Source organism: Daktulosphaira vitifoliae, unplaced genomic scaffold (genome assembly GCF_025091365.1).
Source record: "Daktulosphaira vitifoliae isolate Bord-2020 unplaced genomic scaffold, ASM2509136v1 Scaffold_1, whole genome shotgun sequence".
NCBI lineage: Eukaryota > Metazoa > Arthropoda > Insecta > Hemiptera > Phylloxeridae > Daktulosphaira > Daktulosphaira vitifoliae.
Window position 1 is genome coordinate 19,810,904 of NW_026099572.1, and position 24,679 is coordinate 19,835,582.

General features: G+C 24.9%; 2 protein-coding genes across 2 annotated transcripts in view; one reads left to right on the forward strand and one right to left on the reverse strand.

The window, feature by feature from the left end:
- Positions 1 to 4,324: 4,324 nt before the first annotated feature.
- LOC126896505 (probable 28S rRNA (cytosine(4447)-C(5))-methyltransferase) lies at positions 4,325 to 14,244 on the reverse strand. The gene is made up of 14 exons (XM_050669352.1): positions 14,014 to 14,244; positions 13,822 to 13,953; positions 11,745 to 11,855; positions 11,613 to 11,668; positions 11,495 to 11,548; positions 11,010 to 11,185; positions 10,781 to 10,954; positions 10,502 to 10,697; positions 9,792 to 9,920; positions 9,620 to 9,719; positions 5,375 to 5,514; positions 5,092 to 5,304; positions 4,870 to 4,982; positions 4,325 to 4,639 (listed from the first exon to the last, which is right to left on the reverse strand). The coding sequence occupies exons 1-14, from the start codon at positions 14,129 to 14,131 to the stop codon at positions 4,381 to 4,383; spliced, it is 1,971 nt and encodes a 656-aa protein (XP_050525309.1). The 5' UTR covers positions 14,132 to 14,244; the 3' UTR covers positions 4,325 to 4,380.
- A 73-nt stretch (positions 14,245 to 14,317) lies between these two features.
- The window catches only part of LOC126896498 (neurobeachin-like protein 2), a 111,089-nt gene continuing 100,727 nt past the window's right edge, over positions 14,318 to 24,679 (forward strand). The window contains exons 1-16 of the mRNA XM_050669329.1: positions 14,318 to 14,523; positions 14,771 to 14,974; positions 15,123 to 15,272; positions 15,339 to 15,546; positions 15,625 to 15,713; positions 16,342 to 16,491; positions 16,815 to 17,027; positions 17,084 to 17,302; positions 17,381 to 17,490; positions 17,582 to 17,765; positions 17,829 to 17,928; positions 18,057 to 18,201; positions 18,264 to 18,428; positions 18,489 to 18,576; positions 19,822 to 19,926; positions 20,010 to 20,190. Coding sequence (XP_050525286.1) covers positions 14,470 to 14,523; positions 14,771 to 14,974; positions 15,123 to 15,272; positions 15,339 to 15,546; positions 15,625 to 15,713; positions 16,342 to 16,491; positions 16,815 to 17,027; positions 17,084 to 17,302; positions 17,381 to 17,490; positions 17,582 to 17,765; positions 17,829 to 17,928; positions 18,057 to 18,201; positions 18,264 to 18,428; positions 18,489 to 18,576; positions 19,822 to 19,926; positions 20,010 to 20,190 — 2,365 coding nt within the window. The 5' untranslated portion in view covers positions 14,318 to 14,469. The remainder of the gene's footprint in view (positions 14,524 to 14,770; positions 14,975 to 15,122; positions 15,273 to 15,338; positions 15,547 to 15,624; positions 15,714 to 16,341; positions 16,492 to 16,814; positions 17,028 to 17,083; positions 17,303 to 17,380; positions 17,491 to 17,581; positions 17,766 to 17,828; positions 17,929 to 18,056; positions 18,202 to 18,263; positions 18,429 to 18,488; positions 18,577 to 19,821; positions 19,927 to 20,009; positions 20,191 to 24,679) is intronic.

Genomic DNA, 24,679 nt, shown 5'->3' on the forward strand with positions numbered 1-24,679 from the left:
TTTGGAAATACATTTTTAAAAATTATAACCAATCTGATTTAAATTTGTATAATCTGAAAATTTTATTTATAAAACAAAAAAATCTAACCGGATTTCTAGATGTATTTATTTTTATTGACTTAATGGGTTTTATCGTCATACGCCGTTACATTATTATCGACCGATGGCTATAGGCTATTGTCTAGTATATTTTTATCAATTAGTACGGAAATTCCATAATGAAACGACGAGTGGCGATCGACTATTCTAGTTTTATTTGTCAGCACGCTTCCTTCAATGAAACACGCAAACAAAGCTGCCTAAATACAGTACGTTCTATACTATACATTTATAAGTATTTTTATAGTAAGTTTTATTTTTATAAATCATAATTATATTTATATAGTCGATTGTCTAACGATTGTCTAATATTATACTATTATGGACATCAGAAATTTTTTCAAAAAACCTAAGTTCTGTGATTCTGATAATCAACCCTCAACTTCAGTAATTGAAATAAATAATACAGAATCGTGTGAAGTTGAAAGTACTTCAGTTGCTATAAATACAAAAAGTAATGTTATTAGTGATGGGATAACGGATGAAAAAGATATTGAAAAATATTTAAATCAAGAAAATATTGACAATTCTTTGAAATTCGAACTTTTGCGTCATCCTTGGATACCCAACACTAATTATAACTTTAAAAGTGATTTGAAACCAGGAAATACTCGTGAATTTAGGCACAATTGGTTGCACGAAAACAGTTCATGGTTAACTTATTCAGCAGTTGAGGATGTGAAAGGAGCTTTTTGTAGAGTATGTGTGCTGTTTAAGCCATCTATTCACAGAGGTGTACAAGGTAAATTTATAATAAAATCGTTTACTAAGTACAAGGATTTTCATAACTTTTCTAAAATACATATATCTTCAAAGTAGCATTCTGAATCAATGTCTAGAGCTAAAGATTTTATAGATATTATGAATGATAAAAAAATTAGTGTGATTGAACAAGTAAATGTTGGACTACAAAAAGAAATAGAAACCAACGGAAAAAAATTAAAATCCATAGTATCAACCATTGTGTTTTGTGGAACTCATGACATTGCTTTGCGAGAGAAAAAAACAGATTCAGGTAAATTTCATGATCTTCTACATTTGATTCAGGCGATGAGATGTTAAAAAATCATTTATTAAGCTGTACAGGAAATGCTAAATATTCATCTCATAGAACACAAAATGAACTAATAACATTGTGTAGGAAAATACAGGTTTTATTAATAAAAAACATAGTGTGTGAAGCCAATGCCGCAAATGCCTTTTCTATCATTGCCGACGAAATAGCAGATATTTCTGGTGTTGAGCAATTGACAATTGTAATTAGATTTTTAGACAAATAGTCAAATCCTTTTAAAATACGAGAAGAATTTCTAGGCTTCTTACCCTTAAATAAATTAGATGCAGAATCGGTTGCTACTCAAATATTATCATTTATGGTGAATTGTGGTCTTGATTTAACTTAACTTTGTGGACAAGGTTATGATGGCTGTGCTACAATGGCTGGAAAAGAAAGTGGTGTTGCTAAACTAATTAGGGACCGATATGCCAAAGCTTTATTTTTTCATTGTGCTAGTCATGGATTAAATTTAGTTATTAATGACTTAAATAAAATTATGGTTATTCGTAATACTACAGGCACAATTAAAGAAATTATTAAATTATATCGTGAAAGTACACTTCGAAGAAAACTAATACCTAACATACCACTATTTTGTGAAACACGTTGGTCTTCAAAGTATTAGAGTATTTTCTCAAAATTTTATTACAATAATTCAAAGTCTCCAATCTTTATTCATAAATGATATGACAAATGCTAATACAAGATAACGGGCTTTTTATTCATATTCCTCAGCCTCAATTTGTTTATTTATAATAACAATGACTATAATTGCAAAATACAGCGCTATCTTGGAACCTGTTACTAATATTTTACAAGGTAAATCAATAGAACTTTATAAAGTTCGGGAACATGTGGAGACATTATTAGAAATTTTTGAAAATGATAGAATAAATGCAATTGAAAGCTTTAATTTATTATTTATTAACGCTAAATCTATAGCAAATAATTTAGATCTTACTATTACTTGTCCTAGAATTACCGGAAAACAGTTACATAGAAACAACTATCCAAGTGAAACTCCCAAAGACTATTATAGAGTATCGGTTTTTGTACCATATCTCGAATCAATAATACAATCTATCAAGGAAAGATTTTAAAAAGGTAATAGTGTTGCTTTTTCATTACAACACCTTCATCCTGCATTATTTAAAAAAATGAAAAAAGAAGAGTACGTTGAAATTTTAACAAACATTCATAGTTTTTATAAAATTGAAAATTTGTTAGTTGAAGGTGAAAGTTGGTATGTTTATTGCCAAAAAAAAGATTTTCAAAGTATGGACATTATAGATTTACTAAAACATAGTGAAATATTTTTCCCGGTATTACAATTGCATTATAAATTTTCCTATCTTTACCAGCTACAAGATGCACTGCAGAACGTACTTTTAGTACATTACGAAGAGTAAAAACTTGGCTACGATCCACGACAAGTGAAAACCGATTAAATAGTTAATGTATGTTAAGTGTACATCGTGAAAAAGTTAAGGCAAGCAAAAATCAATTCATTGAACAGTTAATAACAAGATTTGCAACAGAACAACCGCGAAGACTTCAATTTTTACTATTTAGTAATGACTCATGAATATATTTAATAATTATATATATTTTGCAATTTTCAGTTAATAAACACTTTATTTAATGTTACTTTTTGGTATTTAATTTTTTTTGGCCCCCTCCTGATAAATTTCGTGCGGGCGCCTATGATCTTAACTGAAATTATTACAAGTTTCAATTAACATTAAGTTTAAATATTGGATAAACCTAATGAGAATATTTAATACTTATAGAATATACTTTAAGCTTCGATGCGAAGCTGAGAAGGTATTGGTTTTACTATGATGTGTTTTTTTTTGGGGTCTGTCACCACTTTTTCTCAGCTCTCACCGAACCGATTTCTTTCAACGATACATCAAAAGATCACAAATCGTATCTAGTCGAAGACATTACCCTCAAAAATTGAAAAAATTTCCCTTGTTCCCCGTAAATGGGGAAAACCTACAAAAAAATTACAAATTTAAAAATCGCTAATTTTCGACATTTTTTCAATTTTTTTTACTAAAAACTGTCATAACTTTTTTAAAAACGAACATATCAATATAATTTTTATTTTTATAGATGCTTGATGTCTTTACCTATCATTTGGTATATTATTTTCATAATTTAACCCTTTACCTGCCCACAGGGGGGGATTAAAAATGACTACTTTTTCACAAAAAATTAACTTTTAAAAGAGTTCCGGAAGTTCTGACAGTTTTATATATATTTTAAATTAAAGGTAATGTAATGTTCTTTATTATGCAAAAAAAAAATTTCGGACTTTATTTTATCTTTACGGTGAAAATGGCTACCGAATGCTATTTTTGTGTGAAAATTTTCGATTTTGTATTTTACATTTTTAACTTTATTATGCTATAACTTTTTGAAAAATGTATGGATCAGTACAATTTTTTCACGGGGAGTAGTATTTATATACATCTTTCATTTGACATACTGTTTTATTAAATCGGACCATTTCCCTATATACTAGGGGGGTTCAAATCTAAAAAATGCATGTAGAAAGTAGAACTTTTTCAACTTAACTTTTGAAAGTGTTCCGGAAAGTCTGACACTTTTATATATATCATAAATTAAAGCTGATGTAATTTATTTTATTATGCAAAAAAAAATATATCGGACTTTATTTTATCTTCACGATGAAAATGGGTTACCAAATGCTATTATCGTGTGAAAATTCTCGATTTTATTTTTTACATTTTTAACTTTATAATGCTATGACATTTTGAAAAGTGTATGGATCAACATTATTTTTTTATGAGAAATAATATTTTTTAATAATCCCTTTTTCATTCGACATACTTTATCTTAATTAGGATATTAATAATGAACTAGCAGATCATGTAGCTTTTGGAATAATCCTTCAATTTTTTAAAATTAAACACTATCTAAAGATTTGCATCGAAGCGTTTTTTTTTGATAGTGATTTTAATCACTGTCAGATATCATTATACTTGATCCAGCTATGCTACGTCACCACTGTGCTGGGTTTTTTAAAAATTAACAAATCAACTTATTTTTATTTCAATATGTTAGAGTCATTAAAATTCATTAATTTTAAAAATCAAAGTATAATAGGTAATTTTAAGAAATATATAAAACAAATAAAAATTTGTTGGTCAATTTTAAAATTTAATTTATATTAGGTCATGTGAAAAATGTACAATTTATTTAGTTCTATTCTTTCCGCGACCATGTTTTGGACGTTTTTTATTAGAATTAATTAATTTTTCTTCTGTATTTGAAGCTTCTTCACTGTTTTTTGTATTATCAACAATTTCACTTGAATCATTTTCATTTTCATCATCAGTAACTTCATTTTTAGGAATAATATTGGAAAACTTTTTCAGTTTAGCAACAAAAAATCCATCCATATTGTGTGTATGGGGATAAAAACGTCTAGTAAGTTTCATAGTTGGATGGAATCTAAATTAATTATATTAATATTTATTTATTCATAATATGTTTAATAATTATTGGAAATTAGATTATTTTAAAGTTTAATATTTCATGTGTCACAGATTTGAATAACATTACTCATTTCATAAAGAAAAGAGAACAATTACTTTATAAACAATTTTGTATTATGATAAAATCTGTAATATTTCATCTTATTAAAATTTAATTTTAAAATCGTTTTAATAAATACACTATACCTATGCTGTCGTAAATTTGTAAATCCTTCAGTTCCAAAACTCAGTCCTGTGTCTACTAATTTAACATCCCTTTTTTTTAAAGCATAATCTATTACACATTCATTTTCTTCAGCCTAAAGAGAAAGACACAAAAGTCAAATGATTTATTGTAACTTTAAAATGTTAAAAATAGCTTAATTTAACTGGTTACATTACTACTTTTTGGTTTTTACAAAAACTTACAAGGATTGAACAAGTAGAATACACTAGGTAACCACCAGTTGAGCTTTTGAAATTTAAAGAATCAATAGCAGCTAATAAAAGTTCACGCTGAAGTGTAAAACATCTTTGTAGGTCAACTTCATCTTTACTCATTTTAACACCAGAATCTTTACTTATAACTCCAGTTCCTGTACATGGAGCATCTAGCAATACTCTATCAAAATTTTTAAAAATCTGAACAGAAAATAATAGTTGAAAAAAATTATTTTCTATTGTAAAAACAAAAGTTTAATCACAAATATACCTGAGGTATTTGTCTACCATCATATATGGATATGACTGAATTAGCAATTCCCATTCTATGAAAATTTCCTATAATAGCTTTTGCTCTATTTTTATTTACATCATTTGCAATTAGCACACCAGTATTTTTCATAATAGCCGCTAAACATTTTCAATATGTAATTTTTAGTTATTAGTGTTTATAGTAAGGGTCAATCCATGCCAAATCATCCAGAAGTGGTAGCACAACCACTTATTTTTCTTAAATTTTCAGGGTTTATTCTTTATGCTATATTTAGATTAAAACAAATTTTTTTTTAAGACTTTCTCGTTTTTATGGCTATTTTAATGTAAAAAATGTTAAGAATTGCCAGAATGTTAAAAAACACACAGGTTATTTATATTGACTTAATCAAATTAAAATTTTAGACTTGTCTTTATTGTAACTTTAAGTTGACATAAAAAAAAAAAAACTTATGTGAAATTCTAAACTTTAATGATTTTCTAAAAATGGTGCTTTTTTGTGAAATTTGGTGTTTTTGAGTTCATTTAAAACCATTAAGGAGTTATTATTTTATAGTAATTTTCAAATGTAGTATTGTATAGTATATAATCTATGTTTTAATTGAGTATTAAATTTTTTAAATAATTTTCTTGGGATTTAGGGGCCTACAAGATTAGAAAATTGATAAAAATATACGTATTCTAAGTGCGTTATTTCTGTTGGTGAACTTAAGTTAAAACAATTTTTTTTTTAGTTTTTTAGTTATATATCTGCTTAATATACCATAAAAATTTGAACTTTGAGAAAAAAATATAACATGTAAAATTTAGCATTAGAAAATCAGAAAAAATCCGCTCAAAATCAAATAATTTAATGATAGTATTTTGTTGTTTTCAAACTACGTTTTTGTAATTGTTTTATATATTATTATATATGTAATATATTGCGATTCAATATAATATAATATAATATTGTAAAATATATGTCTAAAGTTTTAATTCGATTAAGTCAATATTGAATAATCTGTGTTTTTTTAAACATTTTTTACATTGATATAGCCATAAAAACGCAAAGGTCTTAAAAAAAAAAATTGTTTTAATTTAAATATAGCATAAAAAATAAACCCTACAAATTTAAGAAAAATATGAGGTGGTCGTGCAACCACTACTGGATGATTTGGCATGACTTGACCTATAATTAAAGTACTTATTAAAGTTTATGATAATTCTTCCTTATAGATAAACTAATCTAGATTAAAATTAACTAGGTTTAAATAAATGAAATGAAATTAAAAATAGTATTGACTAATATACATAGGTTAATAAATAACGTTATTTAATTGAAAATAAAACCGAGAAGTCATCAAATTTTAAAATAATTTATGAATGGCATACAAACAGAACCCACCATTGTGCAATTCATTTCTTACTTTAATGATGTAGTACAGTGGATTATAATCAACACGTATAAAAAGTCTAATTACATCATGTTCACCAGGTAATGTGCACTACCTGATCATTGACTTTATCAATATGCCAGTGTGAAAAGTACAAAATAAAAGCCAGAACGATGTTACAATTTTGATGCATAAGTTTTTAATAATCATTTTTATTTTGATGAATAAATTTATGATTCACATTTATTAATTACGATATACCAAATTTGACTATCATATACCAATTTCGAATCTTACCGACCTACGTTAATACCAATTTTTAACCCTTAACTGATATTTCTCTTTTATTCATACGTATGTGGTATCGTGGGTTCCAATAGGACCCCGAAATATTTTAATGGTTTCTACTGATAAAAATTTTTTTTTAAACTTAGAAACTGTATCAAATTTATTCATAAACATGTAATGTATCAATTAACAAAAAAATTTATTTTGTCTTTTGTTCATTTCATAAAAAATAAAAAAAAAGATTTATATTAACACTTAGTTTTAAATATCGCTTATTTTTTTTACAATTATACTTAAATTGATTAGATTCTTTGTAAAACTTAATTTTTATGTTATTTGCAAGTATCCTAAAAAAAAAAAAAATTAAAAATTAACTAAAATTTATATCATTTTATCTGGTTGATTTTGGTAATAATTTTCAATCAAAATTTGATTTATATTTTACCTTTACTTTTGGCATTGGCAACAAACAATTATTTTTGATGAATGTATTTGACAGATGTGAGCATTGCATTTAGAACATACTAATTTTGTTTTTTTATCTTTAGATCTTGGACAAATTGAACACCTTTTTTTGGTAGATAAACGTTGTTCAACTCTTGGTTCAGATGTGTTCGTATTTTCTTTTTCTAGAATTTTTTGTATTGCTGTTGAAATATCTTGAGGCAAATTGTGCATTTGAGTCTCTGTTCAAGGTGTTCTAAAATCAAAGATTTTCCAACTTGTACTATAAACTGCTGACGAGTTATTTTTGTGTTTGAATTTGAATTTGAATATATTATTGGAGTATTTGTCATAGAAATATTTAACATTGCATAAAAAACTGCTAGTGGCCATCTTCTTGTACGGCGTCCAACGTTGTACCCAGAACATTTTTGATCTAATGTATCTACACCACTTTTAGTTGAGTTATAAAACTCAATTATTTCTGGTTTTTCACTTTTATGATCAATATCTTTTCCGTGGTGCATAGACAAAATCAGAACAAAATTTAAATTTTTTTTCGGAATGTAAGAAACTATTGTTCTATCTGACTGAAAACCAAATAGCAAATTACCCTGAGGTCTACTTTTTGTACTTATAAATTGGTGAGGTAATTCTTTTTTATTTTTTCGTACAGTAACAACATATGTGAGTCCCAGACGTTTTAGTTCAGATACTAACTCATATGAACTGAACCAGTTGTCTCCCGTAACGTTCCTTTTAGTATTGTAAACTGGTGCTGTAAGTGTCAATACATTGAGTGTTGGTATAGAAAGTCAATTTGGGTTTGGTATAGGTTTATCTTCTTTTCCAGTATAAACAAATGCATTGATTAGGTAACTACTTTTAGCATCACATAAAGACATAATTTTTATTCCATACTTGTTAGGTTTACTTTTCATATAAATTCGAAAACAACAACGGCCCCTAAATCCAACAAGCATTTCATGCATTCTGATGGGGAATAACATAATTGGCAAAATAAAAAATTTCAGAAATTGGAGCCAGTTTATCATAATCTTCTATTCTCTCATTTCTAGTACTAGGATCATCAAACCGAAGAGCCGTAATAATAAAAAGAAATCTTGTCAAACTCATTGTAGCTCTAAAAATATCACGGCCATTCCCATCAGTAGCAAATAAAGAACGAACATCTTCGTGATTTGATTTGAATACACCCGACAAAAAAAGTAAGCCAATAAATGCTTTAAATTCAACCATATCTAAATGATTTACAAAAGTTGCAGTTTTGCCATATTTTACGCTCAATTCTGTAATTTTTTCATTAGTTTTATCAAGTACTATTTGTAAAATTTCATTATCAAAAAACAAGTACCATGCGTCAATAGGCGATTGTGGTTTGTTAGTTTTAGCTTCACCGATCACTCCTAGTACATGAGTTATAATATTATGTCGTGGTGTGCGTGATCTAGCAGGTGCATCTGTAGCCCACTTACATCTATTTTTACCATAATAAAAACGTAAACGTCTTGCTTGAGTATCTGGAGACTACTGTCACCGTCATCTTCATTATTAACATCGTCGTCACCACTACTATTTTCGAACTCAGACTCGGTTAAATGATCACTAATAATGCTTGAACTATCACTTAAATCACCATCAGAATCAATATCTAAAAGGTTTTCAATATCGGCATCATTTAAAACGGCCATATCGAAGTAAAAAAAGACTCAACGTTTATACTATCAAAAAAAAAGTCATACACATTTAGTATAAAGGGTTAATATGGGACCCCATTGGTATGATAACTAATTATACCTCATAACACAATCATGTTATAACAAATATTTTTTATGTATACCATACTGAAACACATGATTGAAGAATACAAGGAGGTTAGAAATTAATTGTTAACATTCATTAATGTTATCATCAAAAAATAATTTTATCGGGATACCAGTTAAGGGTTAAATATCTAAAATTAACCTTGTAACATAGGTGTAAGTGTGCGTTTTCAAATTTAGACTGCTTTTAGAGAAAACATTGATAAGTTGACAACAAAATTTATCTTGCCAACAATTTAGCCCGAGTCAAGTAACAGTGTTTTTATTGAAAATTGGAGCACACTAACTCACCTATATGAGAAGCTTTACCTCCAGGAGCAGCACACATATCAAGAATAAATTCATTTTCTTGTGGTGCTAAAGCCATTACTGGTAACATACTAGAAGCAGCCTAAAATATAAAAATTTCAAGTTAATTAATTTTAAGTTTAATACTAAAATTACATAGTAATGGTGATATTACCTGTAACATATAATGCCCAGCTAAATATTCAGGAGTTGCACCAATTGGAACAGTAGAGTTGTAAACAACAAGACCAACTTTAGACCAATTTCCAATAGGATCTAGATTTACACCACGATTTATTAGAGCCTAAATGAACAAAAAAATAAATGAAAAAGGTTTATTAAATAAAAAATATATTCTAAGATTAGTTAAATGTACTACTACAAAGAATTTTTTATTTCATTACTTTATACGATTCTCTAATTACTCTTTTTAATCAATAACTACTTACATTCCTACTCCTTCTATATGACTATACTGTTTAACTTAAACTTTAAGCATGAATATTGAAAAAAAAAAAAAAATTTTAATAATACATAATACATAATGTTTTACACAAAATATTTTTTTTTTATTAAATCATAGTATGTAACAATTTTTAAATTAACATATGTTAACAGTTTAGAGTATTTTTTGAACATTTTCAAAAGTTTAATAAAATAAGAATTGATATTATGTGGCTAATATTATTTAAAATATTAATTTAAAACTAAAAAATATTTAATTTAATAAATAAATAACTTTTTATAATATAAATAAATAAGACACATGTGTTACATATGTAAAAAAAATAACATTATGTTGTATTATAATATAATGTTAAAATACAATAATTAACATAATTATAACTTATAATACTAATTGAGAACTACATAATTACAGCTTACCTGAGCTAAGTCACGACGTCTAGTTTTTAAACTATTAGTTCTAATTGTAACAGGTCGGGGAGTTTCACTGGCTTCTAAAAATGACATTAAGTCTTCTAAGGGAAATAGATGCATTATTTTTTCCATTAAAAATTTGTTATAACTAAAATAAGTACACAAATCTTTCAATAATAATTCTGTGTATTCTTGTCGGTTCCTAAAACGTATATGAAATTCTAGAAATAATATAATAAAAAGAAAAAAAAAATTATGTATAAATAAAATAGATAACTGAGGTACCTATTTTGTTCTCTGAATTTATTAAAATTAGATAATACTAATAAAATATCTTTAATTCTTTGTTCAACTTCTGGAATAGGAATGATTTCATCAATTTTATCATCTGCTGGGAAAACAAAAATATCTTGACTTGCAACATTCATTTGCATCTTCATTTCTTCATCAGCTTCAGCTCTTAAATAAAAATTAAGATTTATATTACTTTTAACAATTAACAAAAATAAATTACTCTTCTTTTTTCTTGGCAATTTTTAATTTTTTAGCTGCTTTTTCAATTGGCAATAAATCATCTTCATCACTATTATCAGCTTTTCTTTTCTTAACATTTTTCTTTTTCTTTTTAGGGACAGTATCTTCTATTCCTGATTCATTGGAGCTATCATCTACATCATCTAATGTACCAGTCTAAATAAAATACAATTTTATCATAAAAAATATCTAAGTAAAGATATATATGAATGTATAAATATGTACATATTTAAAAGTGACATTAGTGATAAGATGTAAATAATAATTTAAGAAAAAAATAAAGTTGTAAATAAACATAACTACACACTATTTATGAAAAACAATAAATGTAAATACCTCAAAACATACAGGTTAAAAAATGTTACATTAAAAAAAAATTCTATTAATTTTTTAAGAATAAATAAAATTTGATTATTTAATAAGAAAGTATTACAAAAAAATGTGCTATATAATTTTATGTAATACCATATAATCATCATCTGAATCATTATCTTCATCAAAACTTTCTAATCCATTTTGCTAAAAAAAAAAAAACAAAGCATTTAATATTTTTTCCAAAAAAAAAAAAATTATATTATTTTACCTCTGTTTCTTCATCATCAATATCAGAGTTACTATCATAACTTTCAACATCATCATCTTAAAAAAATATAGACATAAATATTATTGTTAAATAATTGAATAATAAATCAAAAATAATTATTTCATTACATACCTTTTTCTGGAATGATTGATTTATTACTTTTCGATTTTAACCAGCTACTATTACTGTCAGAATATTCCTTAATAATATCATTTTTAATACCTAAAGATTTTTCATTGTTGTCTGTAAAAAATATTAATTAAAATAGTTTAAGTGATATATTAATTAAATTACTATAAATTTTTTATAAATAAAAATAAACAAATATTGTCTATTTCTTATTGACCAATTATTAATTATTAGTTTTGTTTATTAAATATTAGGGATGTGTTGAACCTCAAACTTTAAGTTAAATAATTTTTTTTTATTTTTTAAGGAATGTTATTAATTTTTTTTTTTTAACTGTAGATACAAATATTAAGTAAAACATCACTTTTTGTCTTAAGTAATATTATCACAATGGAACCATTAGAAAATATTTGACGATCAACCTAATTAAATTACTATCTCATCAGAAAGACTAGTAAGTTAAGTATCAAAGAATTCTTTAAAGTGTTATTAGAAAACAATTTTTTATCTTTGAAAAAAAGTATAAGTATTTCTTATTAGTAGATACAAACACAATAAAATAAAAAATATTATGAATACAGAATTAAAAGTTAAATATAACTGGTACTTCTGATTATGAAAATAGAAGCGTTTTGATTTTGAAAATTTGTATTACTATTTATATAAACAGAGTGATTGGTTCATCATAAACACTTGATTACTCGCAAAATAAATACAATATTGGTAAAGAAATGTTTGATTTCTTTTAGATACATATTATTTTATCTATCAACTAATAATTAATATATATATATATTAACTATAAATTGAAATATTTCTTTTAAAGCTTGAAAGTTCAAAGACTTTTTTTTTCACTTCTAGTTTGTGAGTTCAAGAAATTTGATGACATTAAACACTATACAAGTACAGAGCATTAACTTTTTACAATCAATAAAAATCATTAATATTTTAATTATTATTAGAGATATTTAAACTAGTTGATTTTTTAACTGAATAAAATCAAATTTATGGTATACAGTTTGGTTTAAAATTCTAACTTAAAATTTTAAAAAAATCAATACAAATTTTTTTCTTGAAAATCTGATAGAAAATTAAACTAGTAGAGACAAGTACCGCTCCCAATTTTTTTTTTTATTGTAATAAAAACAGTGTCATCACAAGACATTAGTTCACAGTTAATATAATTAACTATGAACCAATGAATTAACATATAATTTACAATATTTCCAGGAATTTTTGCAATAATATAATTAGACTACATTAAATAAAGTTGTCTAGTTATGTTGTAAAAGTTGTTACCAGAGCTCTATAAGAGTTACTACTTTTTAATTAAAATTAAAGTATCTTCAACTACAAGCCATCTTAAAAAAACAGTGTCTAGATGGAACTTAAAAAACGTGAAATGGGAATTCACTTCGTTTACATTGACACAAAAATTATTGTTCAATTGGTTAATACTTACAAAATAAAAGAAGATACTATACTTATATCTAACACCATAATTTATGCAGTGAATGAAGCAATAGAGAAAATAAACATACATGAAACAAAAAACAGAATTTTCGTGATCAAATTTAGAACTCAAAGATTAATAATTGAAAAATATAGTTTTAAAGAACTACCAAAAACTAAAGATTTAGCTGATTTTATACTTTTTACAAAACTAAGAGTCAAAAAAAGTAAATCCAGCTCATGACAAACATTGATCAATTCTATGTAAATAGCTGCAACCAACATAAAACTATTAAATTCAGAGAATTTTCAACATTATGGTGCTGTAAGCTTTAACTAGACATGTTTTATGATCTTTAGACATACCGTTGAACAAATCTGTTCAGTAAGATTAGAGTAATTATATCTAGTAAAAAAAAAAAAAAAAAAACATCAAAACTAAAAATCTATTGACAAATTTATATTTCAGTTATTATATGAAATTTTTTTATTTATATATAAATAAAGCAAGAATTTAATCATAGAAAAATAATAGAATGGTTCTTCTACCTAAGAAAATCAAAATATAATCTTTTTAACTCCAAACTCTTAATTTTCACAAGAGTAAAATAAAATATATTATATTTACTTTCAGTTTCGATTTGTTTTTTGACCAAAGTTTTTTTTTCTTTTTTAATTAACTTTCTTTCTTCTTTTTTTTTTGCTCTTCTAGAAGCACGCTGTTTTTGACGGTGACTAAGTTTTTTGGTCCCTTCTTCATCTATAAAATTGTTGGAATTTTATACGTTTTTTTATAATCATCTAATATCTTAATATTTACCTTCAAGTTTCGGAAGTCCAGGAAGCAATTTAGGCGGTTTTTGTTTTTTAGCCTTACGACCAGGACCTTTTGTTTGTTTAACAACTCCAGGTTCACCAAATTTAGCTTTTCTTCCCATTTTTAATATGAATATAGATTTTAGTAAAAAAAAAATTAGTGATTATGAACAATCTAACACGTGAAAACGTTTTGGTCTCTCCACGAAAACCACGAGGTATTGTTTTCTTGATGATAAGTTATCAATATAGGAGGGAGAGGAAATTATCATTATATTTTTTGGATAACAGCTGTTGCATTTTTATGATAAAAAAATTTGGTACAAAATAATAATGATGATATTAAAAAAGAATCAAAATATTGAAAAGTAAACAAATCTAAGGAATAATTAAAAAAAAAAAAAAAAAATAGTTATGCATTATGATCAAGTAGAACTAGAACTAATGACCTCCTGTAACAATGGATTATAAAGATGATGCTATTTATACTTATTGGGTACAATACACAACTAAGGTATTTTAGTATTAAATTAGAATATAAAAAAAATAAATGATTTTTACAAATATAAAGTCTCTTAAACAAATTTTTAGTAACTTCTTTTGGGAAAAAAACTTCAATACTTTAAAAATTGTTAAATTTATATTTTAAGTAATTTTCTAGCAGCTGCTACTATTAAAAATAATAATATTAAAAATTATGGTTTGTTTCATTACTTTAAAATATAAATATCTTTGTACTGAAAACTCAATTTTGTTTTTAGAACAATGAATCTTCTTTTAGAATGTTTATACGTGGATTTGTATCTATTTGGGAACAAAAATTAGATCTCAAATGGGCAAACACAGATATTTGTTTGCCATCAGTGATAAATCCAGATGAAGGTCCTTCTTTATCTCGGTTACCAGATGAATTATTACCAGCAATAGCTAAATTTTTGTACATAGCTAAAGATAATGCAGAAAAAGTGAGAATCTTGAACTATTATTAAATTTTTTAATATTGGGTTTTTTATTCTTTAATTTCTGTTTTTATTTATTTTTAAAACTGATACTGAATATTTTTAAATATTCATAATTATTAGTATGTTAAGTGATAAAACATTTTTTTCCAAGAGTGAATTTTCTAAAGAAAAAATTGGCGAAGCAGAATATTTACTTCGTAGCTTGATAGTAATAAGTAAAAATTTTTACAACATTCCATTATTATCATCATGTGATTATGTCAAAGAAAGCACATCAGTAGCTATAAATATTATTCATAAAGTAATGACAATATTTAAAATTATATAAAAAATGACAGAATTATTTTATTTTATTTATATCTTATAGCTTACTTCTGAAAGTAATCAATATGACGAATCAACTGCATTTTCACTGGTATCATTTTGTCATACTTTGTGTCATTTTTTGGAATGTCTTTATGATCCATACCAGGTATGGCGATGCTTTGATTCTTCTCAAATGAATAAATTGGATATATCCAAACTTCAGTATTCTCCTTCAATGTTACATGTAGAAGTTGTTCCATTTATTTTTGGTTTGTATTATTATATGAAAAAAATCTAAGAATTAGTAGACAGTTAGATTAGGTTAAATAATGTTATAATTTTTTTAGATTGCTTTGAAACAAATGTTGCTATTAAGTATCCATTATTAGCCGCTGATGTATTAAATATATTTGGAGCCATTGTGTGTGGATCTCAGGTTTGTAATATAAATGTATTTTATTTTTATTTTGGTCACTTTATATTAACTTTTAAAGATTAAATCAGATAATTAAACAATTTTAGTTATAGTTCTAATAGTTTAGTGAGTATGGTAATAGGTTTATAAATTTTAATAAATATAAAAATTGGAAAAATGACTTACTATGAATTTATACACATTTTCTATGAAAATAAAAGCATTGTAGTGTAATTAACTAATTTTTATGTAGTTATTACATGGATTTATTTACAAATAGTCAATGATTTTAATACAATTATTGTCCTTAACATAAAGTATATTTAGAAAACACTTTTAATAAAAGTATTCTCTTTAGAAGAAAAAAACAAAAAATTAACTTATTTTATTGGTATGAAAGTTGGAATGCTCAGTCTATAAGTTATTATGTATATATAATAATAACATAATAGGGAGTTAATTAAGCTTTACTTCAGATATTGAAAACATTTGAAGTATAATTTGCACTACACTACATTAATATAATAGTAAATAGAATAAATAATTTTATTTGTATATAATAATTTTTTGTTGGTATTATATTTTGGTGTTATATGCTTATTTTAAATTTAATAATGCGTTTTTAATTTTTTAAATCAAATATTTTTAGCATAATGCTCTACGTGGCGTTAGTCCTCCAACTTGTTCATTAATAATGAAAGTAATTTCTGGTAAAAGTATTCCTTTAATTGTAAAAACAACAGCTCTTAGATGTTTTGTAACAGTTACTCAAGTTATGATACAATTTCCTCCTCACCAAGTAAGCTTTGATTAATAACTTTGCTAATTTGTAGTTATTAATAATAATTATTTAATTTCTAATGTTTATTTAAATGTTGTTTCTTTCTGACCAAATTAATCATTTTAATTATTTATTTTTATTATTTATTTAATTATTTTAATTTAATTACTTATATCAAACTAGAGATAAATCTGTATAAGTATAACTTATATTAATTACTATATATTCACTCATTTTATTTATTTTTTATTAAATTTTAAATTTGAATTTTTTTTTCTTCATACTGTATATAACTCAACTTATTTTTATTTAAATTTTATATATGTATTGTTTTTTTGTAGTGCCAATTAGATGTTTCTACCCAGATTGAATGTTTAAGGGATACATTAAAAGAATGTACAACTGAAGAAATCAATATCCCACTTGTATTAAGTATAATTAAAGCTATTGGTCAATCAATTGAATTATCTGGAGTGAATGCTGAAAAAATTCAAAAATATGTTGTTGAATGTAAACTTTTAGAAATTATTTTAAATATAATTTGTAATTTGGAGGTAAATTATTAAAAAAAAAAGTATAAAATTTCACTTCTGACTAAATTATCTTTTAGGTAGCTATTAAAGTAGATGATGTTGTAAAATGTGTTGAAACAGTTTCTTCAATACTGCGTATGTCAAATGAAGCCAAATTACAAATGTTGATAATTAATGGTTATGAGAAAATATTTGAATTTGTTGAAAAGCAAAAAAATAAAAGCCAAAAATTACTGAAAGCTATTATTTCTATTGCCACAGAAAACACTGACAAAACATTGGATCAAAATTTGGAAGTATGATATTTATTTTCATTTATACAATTTTTATAAAAATGTTTTACAAATTATTGATTTTATTATTTATTTTTCTAGAATCCACAAATAATAGTTCTTTTAATTGAATGGTTACCCAGTATTGAAGAAGTTGATCAAGTTTGGTTGGCTAGTGTTATATTTAACTTATGTACCACTAATCTTCAAAGGTAGACATTTTTAAATAATAAATAAAATCCCAAAAATATTTCAATCACCCTTTTAAGAGCATGAATTGTGTTTATTTATTTTATCATTTAGTATTTGTCATTCATCAAACTGCAATATTATTGAATCTGTTTGTAAGTGCTTAGAAAATAGTAATCAATTAGTACCAAAAACTGTTCATCAACTTCTTAAACTTATTGAAAATTTAGCATCTCATTCAATTTCAACAACTGAATTAAAAAAAATATTTTTACTTTTGAGAGACAAAGAAGAACTAGTATGTTTTATTAATAATTTATTTAGAAATGTGTCTTTTATAATATTTTATTTAAATTTTAAGTTTCCATATACTACCCAAATTCTTTCAACATTGTCAGAAGTGGCTTACAGTATAAATGTTTTTAACTGTAAAGTCTTTTTTGATATTCAAAAAGATTATGGTAAGTTTAAAAAATTAAACGATATAGCTTCTATTTATGTATTTAGAACCATTGTAGTATTTATTTAATTATCATTACTTTAAATTTTTTAATATTAAAAATAAATACATTTTGAATTTGGTTTTTAGAAGGCTTAACAATTAATGAATTAAAAAAATGGCCGGGTCCTATGAATGGTTTGACTTTTCACTGTTGGTTACGTTTGGATAATGTTAGTTCTCATTTATGTTCAAGTACACATGGTTTAGCTTCTTATCGACGTCAATTACTACAGTCTGCTAAAAAATATTATTTTCCTATAAAAATAATTTTTGATAATAATATGTTTAATTCAGCTTAGCAACAAATACAAATAGTGGAATGGAAATTTTTGTTGGATCAGATTGGACTCTAATTGTTGGAATAAATACAAAGAAAGAGTTTTTAACAATTACTGCTCGAGATTTTAGATTTGTAGAAAATCGTTGGTATTGTATTGATGTTTGTTATAGTCCTCCAAAGTAAGTTTAATTTTCTAAACTTTTAATGTGTAACTTAAAAAAGAAAATTATTATTTACAGAAGACCATTTGGTCACAATCAAGTGTCAATCTATATTGATGGTATGCAAAATATATGTGCACCTGCCAAATTTACTCCTTTAACAGAAGTAATATATATAGATATACAAATATAATATATTATAATCTGTATATATATATATATTATATACAGATGAGTTTCAAAGATTTGAAAAAATCAATAATTTTTGATCCTGTTATATAATTTGTTAAGAATTTTATTTTTAAATTACTGCCTTAAACTATGTTTAAAAAATATTTTTTTTTTGTTATTTATCATTCATAAAAAAAAAATATAAAAATAAATTTGTTTCAAAATTTTACAGCTATTTTTAAGTCTTTTTCTTATAAAAAGTTTCGATGAATCAGCAAAAATTTGAAGACAAGTATTTATTGAGATAAAAACATTTTAATAAATAGAGTTAGTATGTAGCGCAAGTGGGTGCAGCTTGTACTGGTGTGCGTACACTGAGTATACATACGCAGGCAGAGTATAGTATACTTTTCCCTGTTCCATATCTCTCTATGTTTAAAAATACTTGCAATTTGATAATTACTTATCCTAAACTTACCAACCCATCAAAATTTTATCTAAAAATAGGGTTAAAAAATAGCTATTTCAAAATTTTGAAAAATATAAAAATACAATATTTAATTATTTATATATTTTTTTTATTAGTGTTAATAAAAAAATATACTTTGAAAGTAGTTTACATATGAAATAGTTGTTTAAAAAAATATATATCAGCACAAGCTGTAACTGCTTGCACCTCCACCTACTCATCCTCTCAATGTATTAAAATGTTTGTAAGTCAAATAGTGATTGTCCTATAATAGTTATCTATCTATACAATTTTTGACAAGAAAAATTCTAGTTAATGGCTATTTTGTAATTTTGAAATAATGAAAATAATTTTTAAGTTTTTTCTTAATAAAAAACATATAATAAAATTTTTTATTAATTTTTATGTGATAAGCTATTTTTATTTTATGAGTAAAATATGATTTATTTGTTTGATTTTTGTATAATTTCAACTCAAGTTAAACTATCATAATCTAAAAAAAGTTTATAGTATGATCAATGAAAATTGAATTTTGATTACTATGTTACCATAGTGTATTTTATTTGTTAACAAAAAATTTGTTCTTCAAATATATTTTATAACTAGCTATAAGCAAGTTTTGAATCTAAAATCACTTTTATAAAGTTTTAAATTTATAAATATGATTTGTAAATTATAATTATTTTAATGTTAAAAAAAAAAAAAAAGGAGAGAAAATTGTGATTTTTCTAGATTTAAAAAATTACAAGTATTTCTGAATTTATTTTACAGCAGTTTAACCAGTGTTCAATTGGAACATTTTTACCTCAATTACCCAAAACCATTGAATTTCCTCAGCAGAATGAACGAGGCATACTACCATCATTTATAACACAAGTAAATTTAGCTTATATTTTATTATGTTTTTTTATAACTTTTATAATTTATTATATTCTATAGATCATTTAATTTAAATATAGGTACCTAATTATTTATTAATGAGAAGTACTAGTGCTATGGATCCTTATATTAAGGATTTCCCCCCTGGCATGCAGGACTCTCTTTATGGGCGTGCAATGTGTTTAAAGGGTCAACTTGGACCAATTTGTTTATTTCCTGAGTATTTATCAAGTCACCAAGTTAAAGTATTTTACGAATTAGGTAACTATAATGATTGATTTATTATTTTAGCTTCAATGCGAAGATGAGAAGGTATAATTTTACTATGATATGTTTATTTTTTTTTTTGTTGTGTGTGACTACTTTTTTCAGTTGTCACTGGACCGATTTTTCTCAATGATACGTCAAAAGATCACAAATCGTATCTAGTTGGAGACATTACCCTCAAAATTTGAAAATGTTTGCGTTAAATATAATTCAGTTTTATATGCTTGGGGTACAAAATTTGAACTTCACTCATCAAAATACATTTTTTTGCATTTTTTCTTAATTTTTTTTTTTGAAAAAAAATTTAGAGTTCGTTTGATGTTTATCTTATTTAAATTGAATAACTTCAATAAATATCAAAGATCCCATCACTGTGGTCACCCCTTGTGAGAAAAAATTTCTTATTCATATTAAAAAAATTTTTTTTTTTATGTCTGTTGCCATTTCTTCTTAGCTCTCACTGGACCGATTTCTTTCAACAATATGTCAAAAGAACACAAATTGTATCTAGTTGAAAACATTACCCTTAAAAATTGAAGAATTGTCCCTCGTTCCCCACAAATGGGGGAAATCTACAAAAAAATTACAAATTTAAAAATTGGTAAATTTTGTCATTTTTTTCACTTTTTTTTCTTAAAACTTCCATAACTTTTTCAAAAATCAACAAATCAACATAATTTTTTTTTAAACTAAAACCTTAGATATTTTCCTTTCATTTGATATAATTTTTTTGAAAATTTAACACTTAACCTGCTCATGGGGGGGGATTTAAAATTGCAACTTTTTTACAAAAACTAACTTTTTCAACTTAATTTTTGAAAATGTTCCGGAAATACTGCGTCCTTTAAACATATATCAAATTAAAGCTTATTTTATGTACTATAAAATGAAAAAAAAAAATTTGTCCCGACACTTTATCTTCTGCATGTAAACGGTTGCCGTAGTTAAAAAAACACTATTTTTGTGTTAAAATTTTCGATTTTCAATTTTTAATTTTCAACTTAAAAATGCTATAACTTTTCGAAAAATGCATGTATCAGCACAATTTTTTTTTTTCTAAATACATTATAAGTACATCTTCCATTTGACATACTTTTTATTAAAATTAGACAATTTCCCCTTATATAGGGGGGGTTCAAACTTTGAAACATTGTATAAAAAATAGAACTTTTTCAACTTAACTTTTGAAAATGTTCCGGAAATACTGCGTCCTTTAAACATATATCAAATTAAAGCTTTTTTTATGTACTATAAAATGAAAAAAAAAAATTTGTCCCGACACCTTATCTTCTATGTGCAAATGGCTGTCGAAATTATAAAAAAAATGTAATATTTGCGATAAAAATCACCTTTTATAACGATGTTTTTTGTACTTAAAACTGCCATAACTTTTTCAAATATTAACTAATCAAAATAATATTTCTTTATATTGAAACCTTAGGTAATTTTCTTTCATTTGATATCATTTTTTTTTGAAAATCTAACACTTATTCTGCTCACAGGGGGGATTTAAAATAGCAACTTTTTTACAAAAACTAACTTTTTCAACTTAATTTTTGAAAATGTTCCGGAAATACTGCGTCCTTTAAACATATATCAAATTAAAGCTTATTTTATGTACTATAAAATGAATAAAAAATTTGTCCCGACACTTTATCTTTTACATGCAAACGGCTGCCGTAGTTAAAAAAACGCTATTTTAGTGTTAAAATTTTCAACTTAAAAATGCTATAACTTTTCGAAAAATATGTGTATCAGCACAAATTTTTTTTTTCTAAATACATTATAAGTACATCTTTCATTTGACATACTTTTTATTAAATTTGAACAATTTTCCCTTATATTGGGGGCGTTCAAAACTTGAAACATTGTATAAAAAATAGAACTTTTTCAACTTTAATTTTAAAAATGTTCCGGGAATACTGCGTCCTTTCAACATACATATAATTAAAGCTTGTCATGTACTATAAAATTAAAAAAAAAAAATTTTCCCGATGGCCTATCTTCTATGCGCAAATATACTATTTTTGTATTAAAATTTTGGGTTTTGTATTTTATTTTATTTTAAAATATCTTAAAAGGGGAATACATTGACTTTCATGAATATTATATAGTTTAATTGACATAGAATAAAGTTTATAAGACATAAGAAATTAAACTTATTTAAATTTTTTTGCTTTTTTAAAGTCGAAAAAGTAACTTTTAAATTTGACATAGCTTAAATTGCTAATTTTATCATGCGACGAACAGTTACCGTATCGTTAACACTTGTGTCTTTCACGCTGAGGGTGCGGGGTTCGAAACCCGCCTGTGGCTAATGAAATTTTGCATTTTTTTTAGTTAGAAAAAAATTTTCAAATCATTTGATTTTTATCTCGTTTAGATTCAATAAATATCAACATTCCCACCACTGAAGTCTCCCCTCTCGAGAAGAAATTTCTTAATATCTTTAATTTTTTTAATTTAAAAAAATTCTTTAATTTCTTAATTAAATATTATAAGTTCAAATAAAAACAATTTATTCCGTCACCTTTTCATCTATCAGAAAATAGCCGTCGAATTTAACAAAAAATAATTTTTGTGTAAAAATCACTGTTTAAAATAAAATATTTTAATACCTAAAACTGTAATAACTTTTTGAAAAATGAAAAAATTTTTTTTTATTTCGAAACCTTAGATATTTTTCTTTCAATTGATATAATTTTTTTGAAAATTTGAACCGTAACTTGCCCAAAAGGGATATTCAAAAAAACAATTTTTGCACACAAGATAAGCGTTTTCAATTTAATTTTTGAAAATGTTCCAGAAATATTAACACTTTTGTTTAATCTTAAATTAAAGCTTATATTATATACTTTATTATGAAAAAAAAAATCGTAATATAGATTTTCTTCTTGGTGAAAATGGCTACCGTATTCAAAAGTATCCTATTTTTGTGTTAAAATTCTGGGTTTTGTATTTTATTTTATTTTAAAATATCTTACAAGGGGAATGCATTGACTTTCATGAATATTATAATATTTAATTGACATAGAATAAAGTTCATAATTTTTTTTGCTTTTTTAAAGTCGAAAAAGTAACATTAAAATTTGAATCAGCTTAAATTGCTAATTTTTTTAGGCGACCGAAGCAACGGACAGTTACCGTATCGTTAATACTTGTGTCTTTCACGCTGAGGGTACGGAGTTCGAAACCTGCCTGTGGCTAATGAAATTTTGCATTTTTTTTAGTTAGAAAAAAATTTTCAAATCATTTGATTTTTATCTCGTTTAGATTCAATAAATATCAACATTCCCACCACTGAAGTCTCCCCTCTCGAGAAGAAATTTCTTAATATCTTTAATTTTTTTAATTTAAAAAAATTCTTTAATTTCTTAATTAAATATTATAAGTTCAAATAAAAACAATTTATTCCGTCACCTTTTCATCTATCAGAAAATAGCCGTCGAATTTAACAAAAAATAATTTTTGTGTAAAAATCACTGTTTAAAATAAAATATTTTAATACCTAAAACTGTAATAACTTTTTGAAAAATGAAAAAATTTTTTTTTATTTCGAAACCTTAGATATTTTTCTTTCAATTGATATAATTTTTTTGAAAATTTGAACCGTAACTTGCCCAAAAGGGATATTCAAAAAAACAATTTTTGCACACAAGATAAGCGTTTTCAATTTAATTTTTGAAAATGTTCCAGAAATATTAACACTTTTGTTTAATCTTAAATTAAAGCTTATATTATATACTTTATTATGAAAAAAAAAATCGTAATATAGATTTTCTTCTTGGTGAAAATGGCTACCGTATTCAAAAGTATCCTATTTTTGTGTTAAAATTCTGGGTTTTGTATTTTATTTTATTTTAAAATATCTTACAAGGGGAATGCATTGACTTTCATGAATATTATAATATTTAATTGACATAGAATAAAGTTCATAATTTTTTTTGCTTTTTTAAAGTCGAAAAAGTAACATTAAAATTTGAATCAGCTTAAATTGCTAATTTTTTTAGGCGACCGAAGCAACGGACAGTTACCGTATCGTTAATACTTGTGTCTTTCACGCTGAGGGTACGGAGTTCGAAACCTGCCTGTGGCTAATGAAATTTTGCATTTTTTTTAGTTAGAAAAAAATTTTCAAATCATTTGATTTTTATCTCGTTTAGATTCAATAAATATCAACATTCCCACCACTGAAGTCTTCCCTTCTGAGAAGAAGTTTCTTATTCATGTTAATATTTTACTAAGATGTGTTTATTTTTTTTTTTTTTTGTGTCTGTTACCACTTTTTCTCAGCTCTCATCGAACCGATTTCTTTCAATGATACGTCAAAAGATCACAAATCGTATCTAGTCGAAGACATTACCCTCAAAAATTGAAAAAAATGCCCTCGTTCCCCGTAAATAGGGGAAACCTCCAAAAAAATTACAAATTTAAAAATCGCTAATTTTCGAAATTTTTTCAATTTTTTTTACTTAAAAGTGCC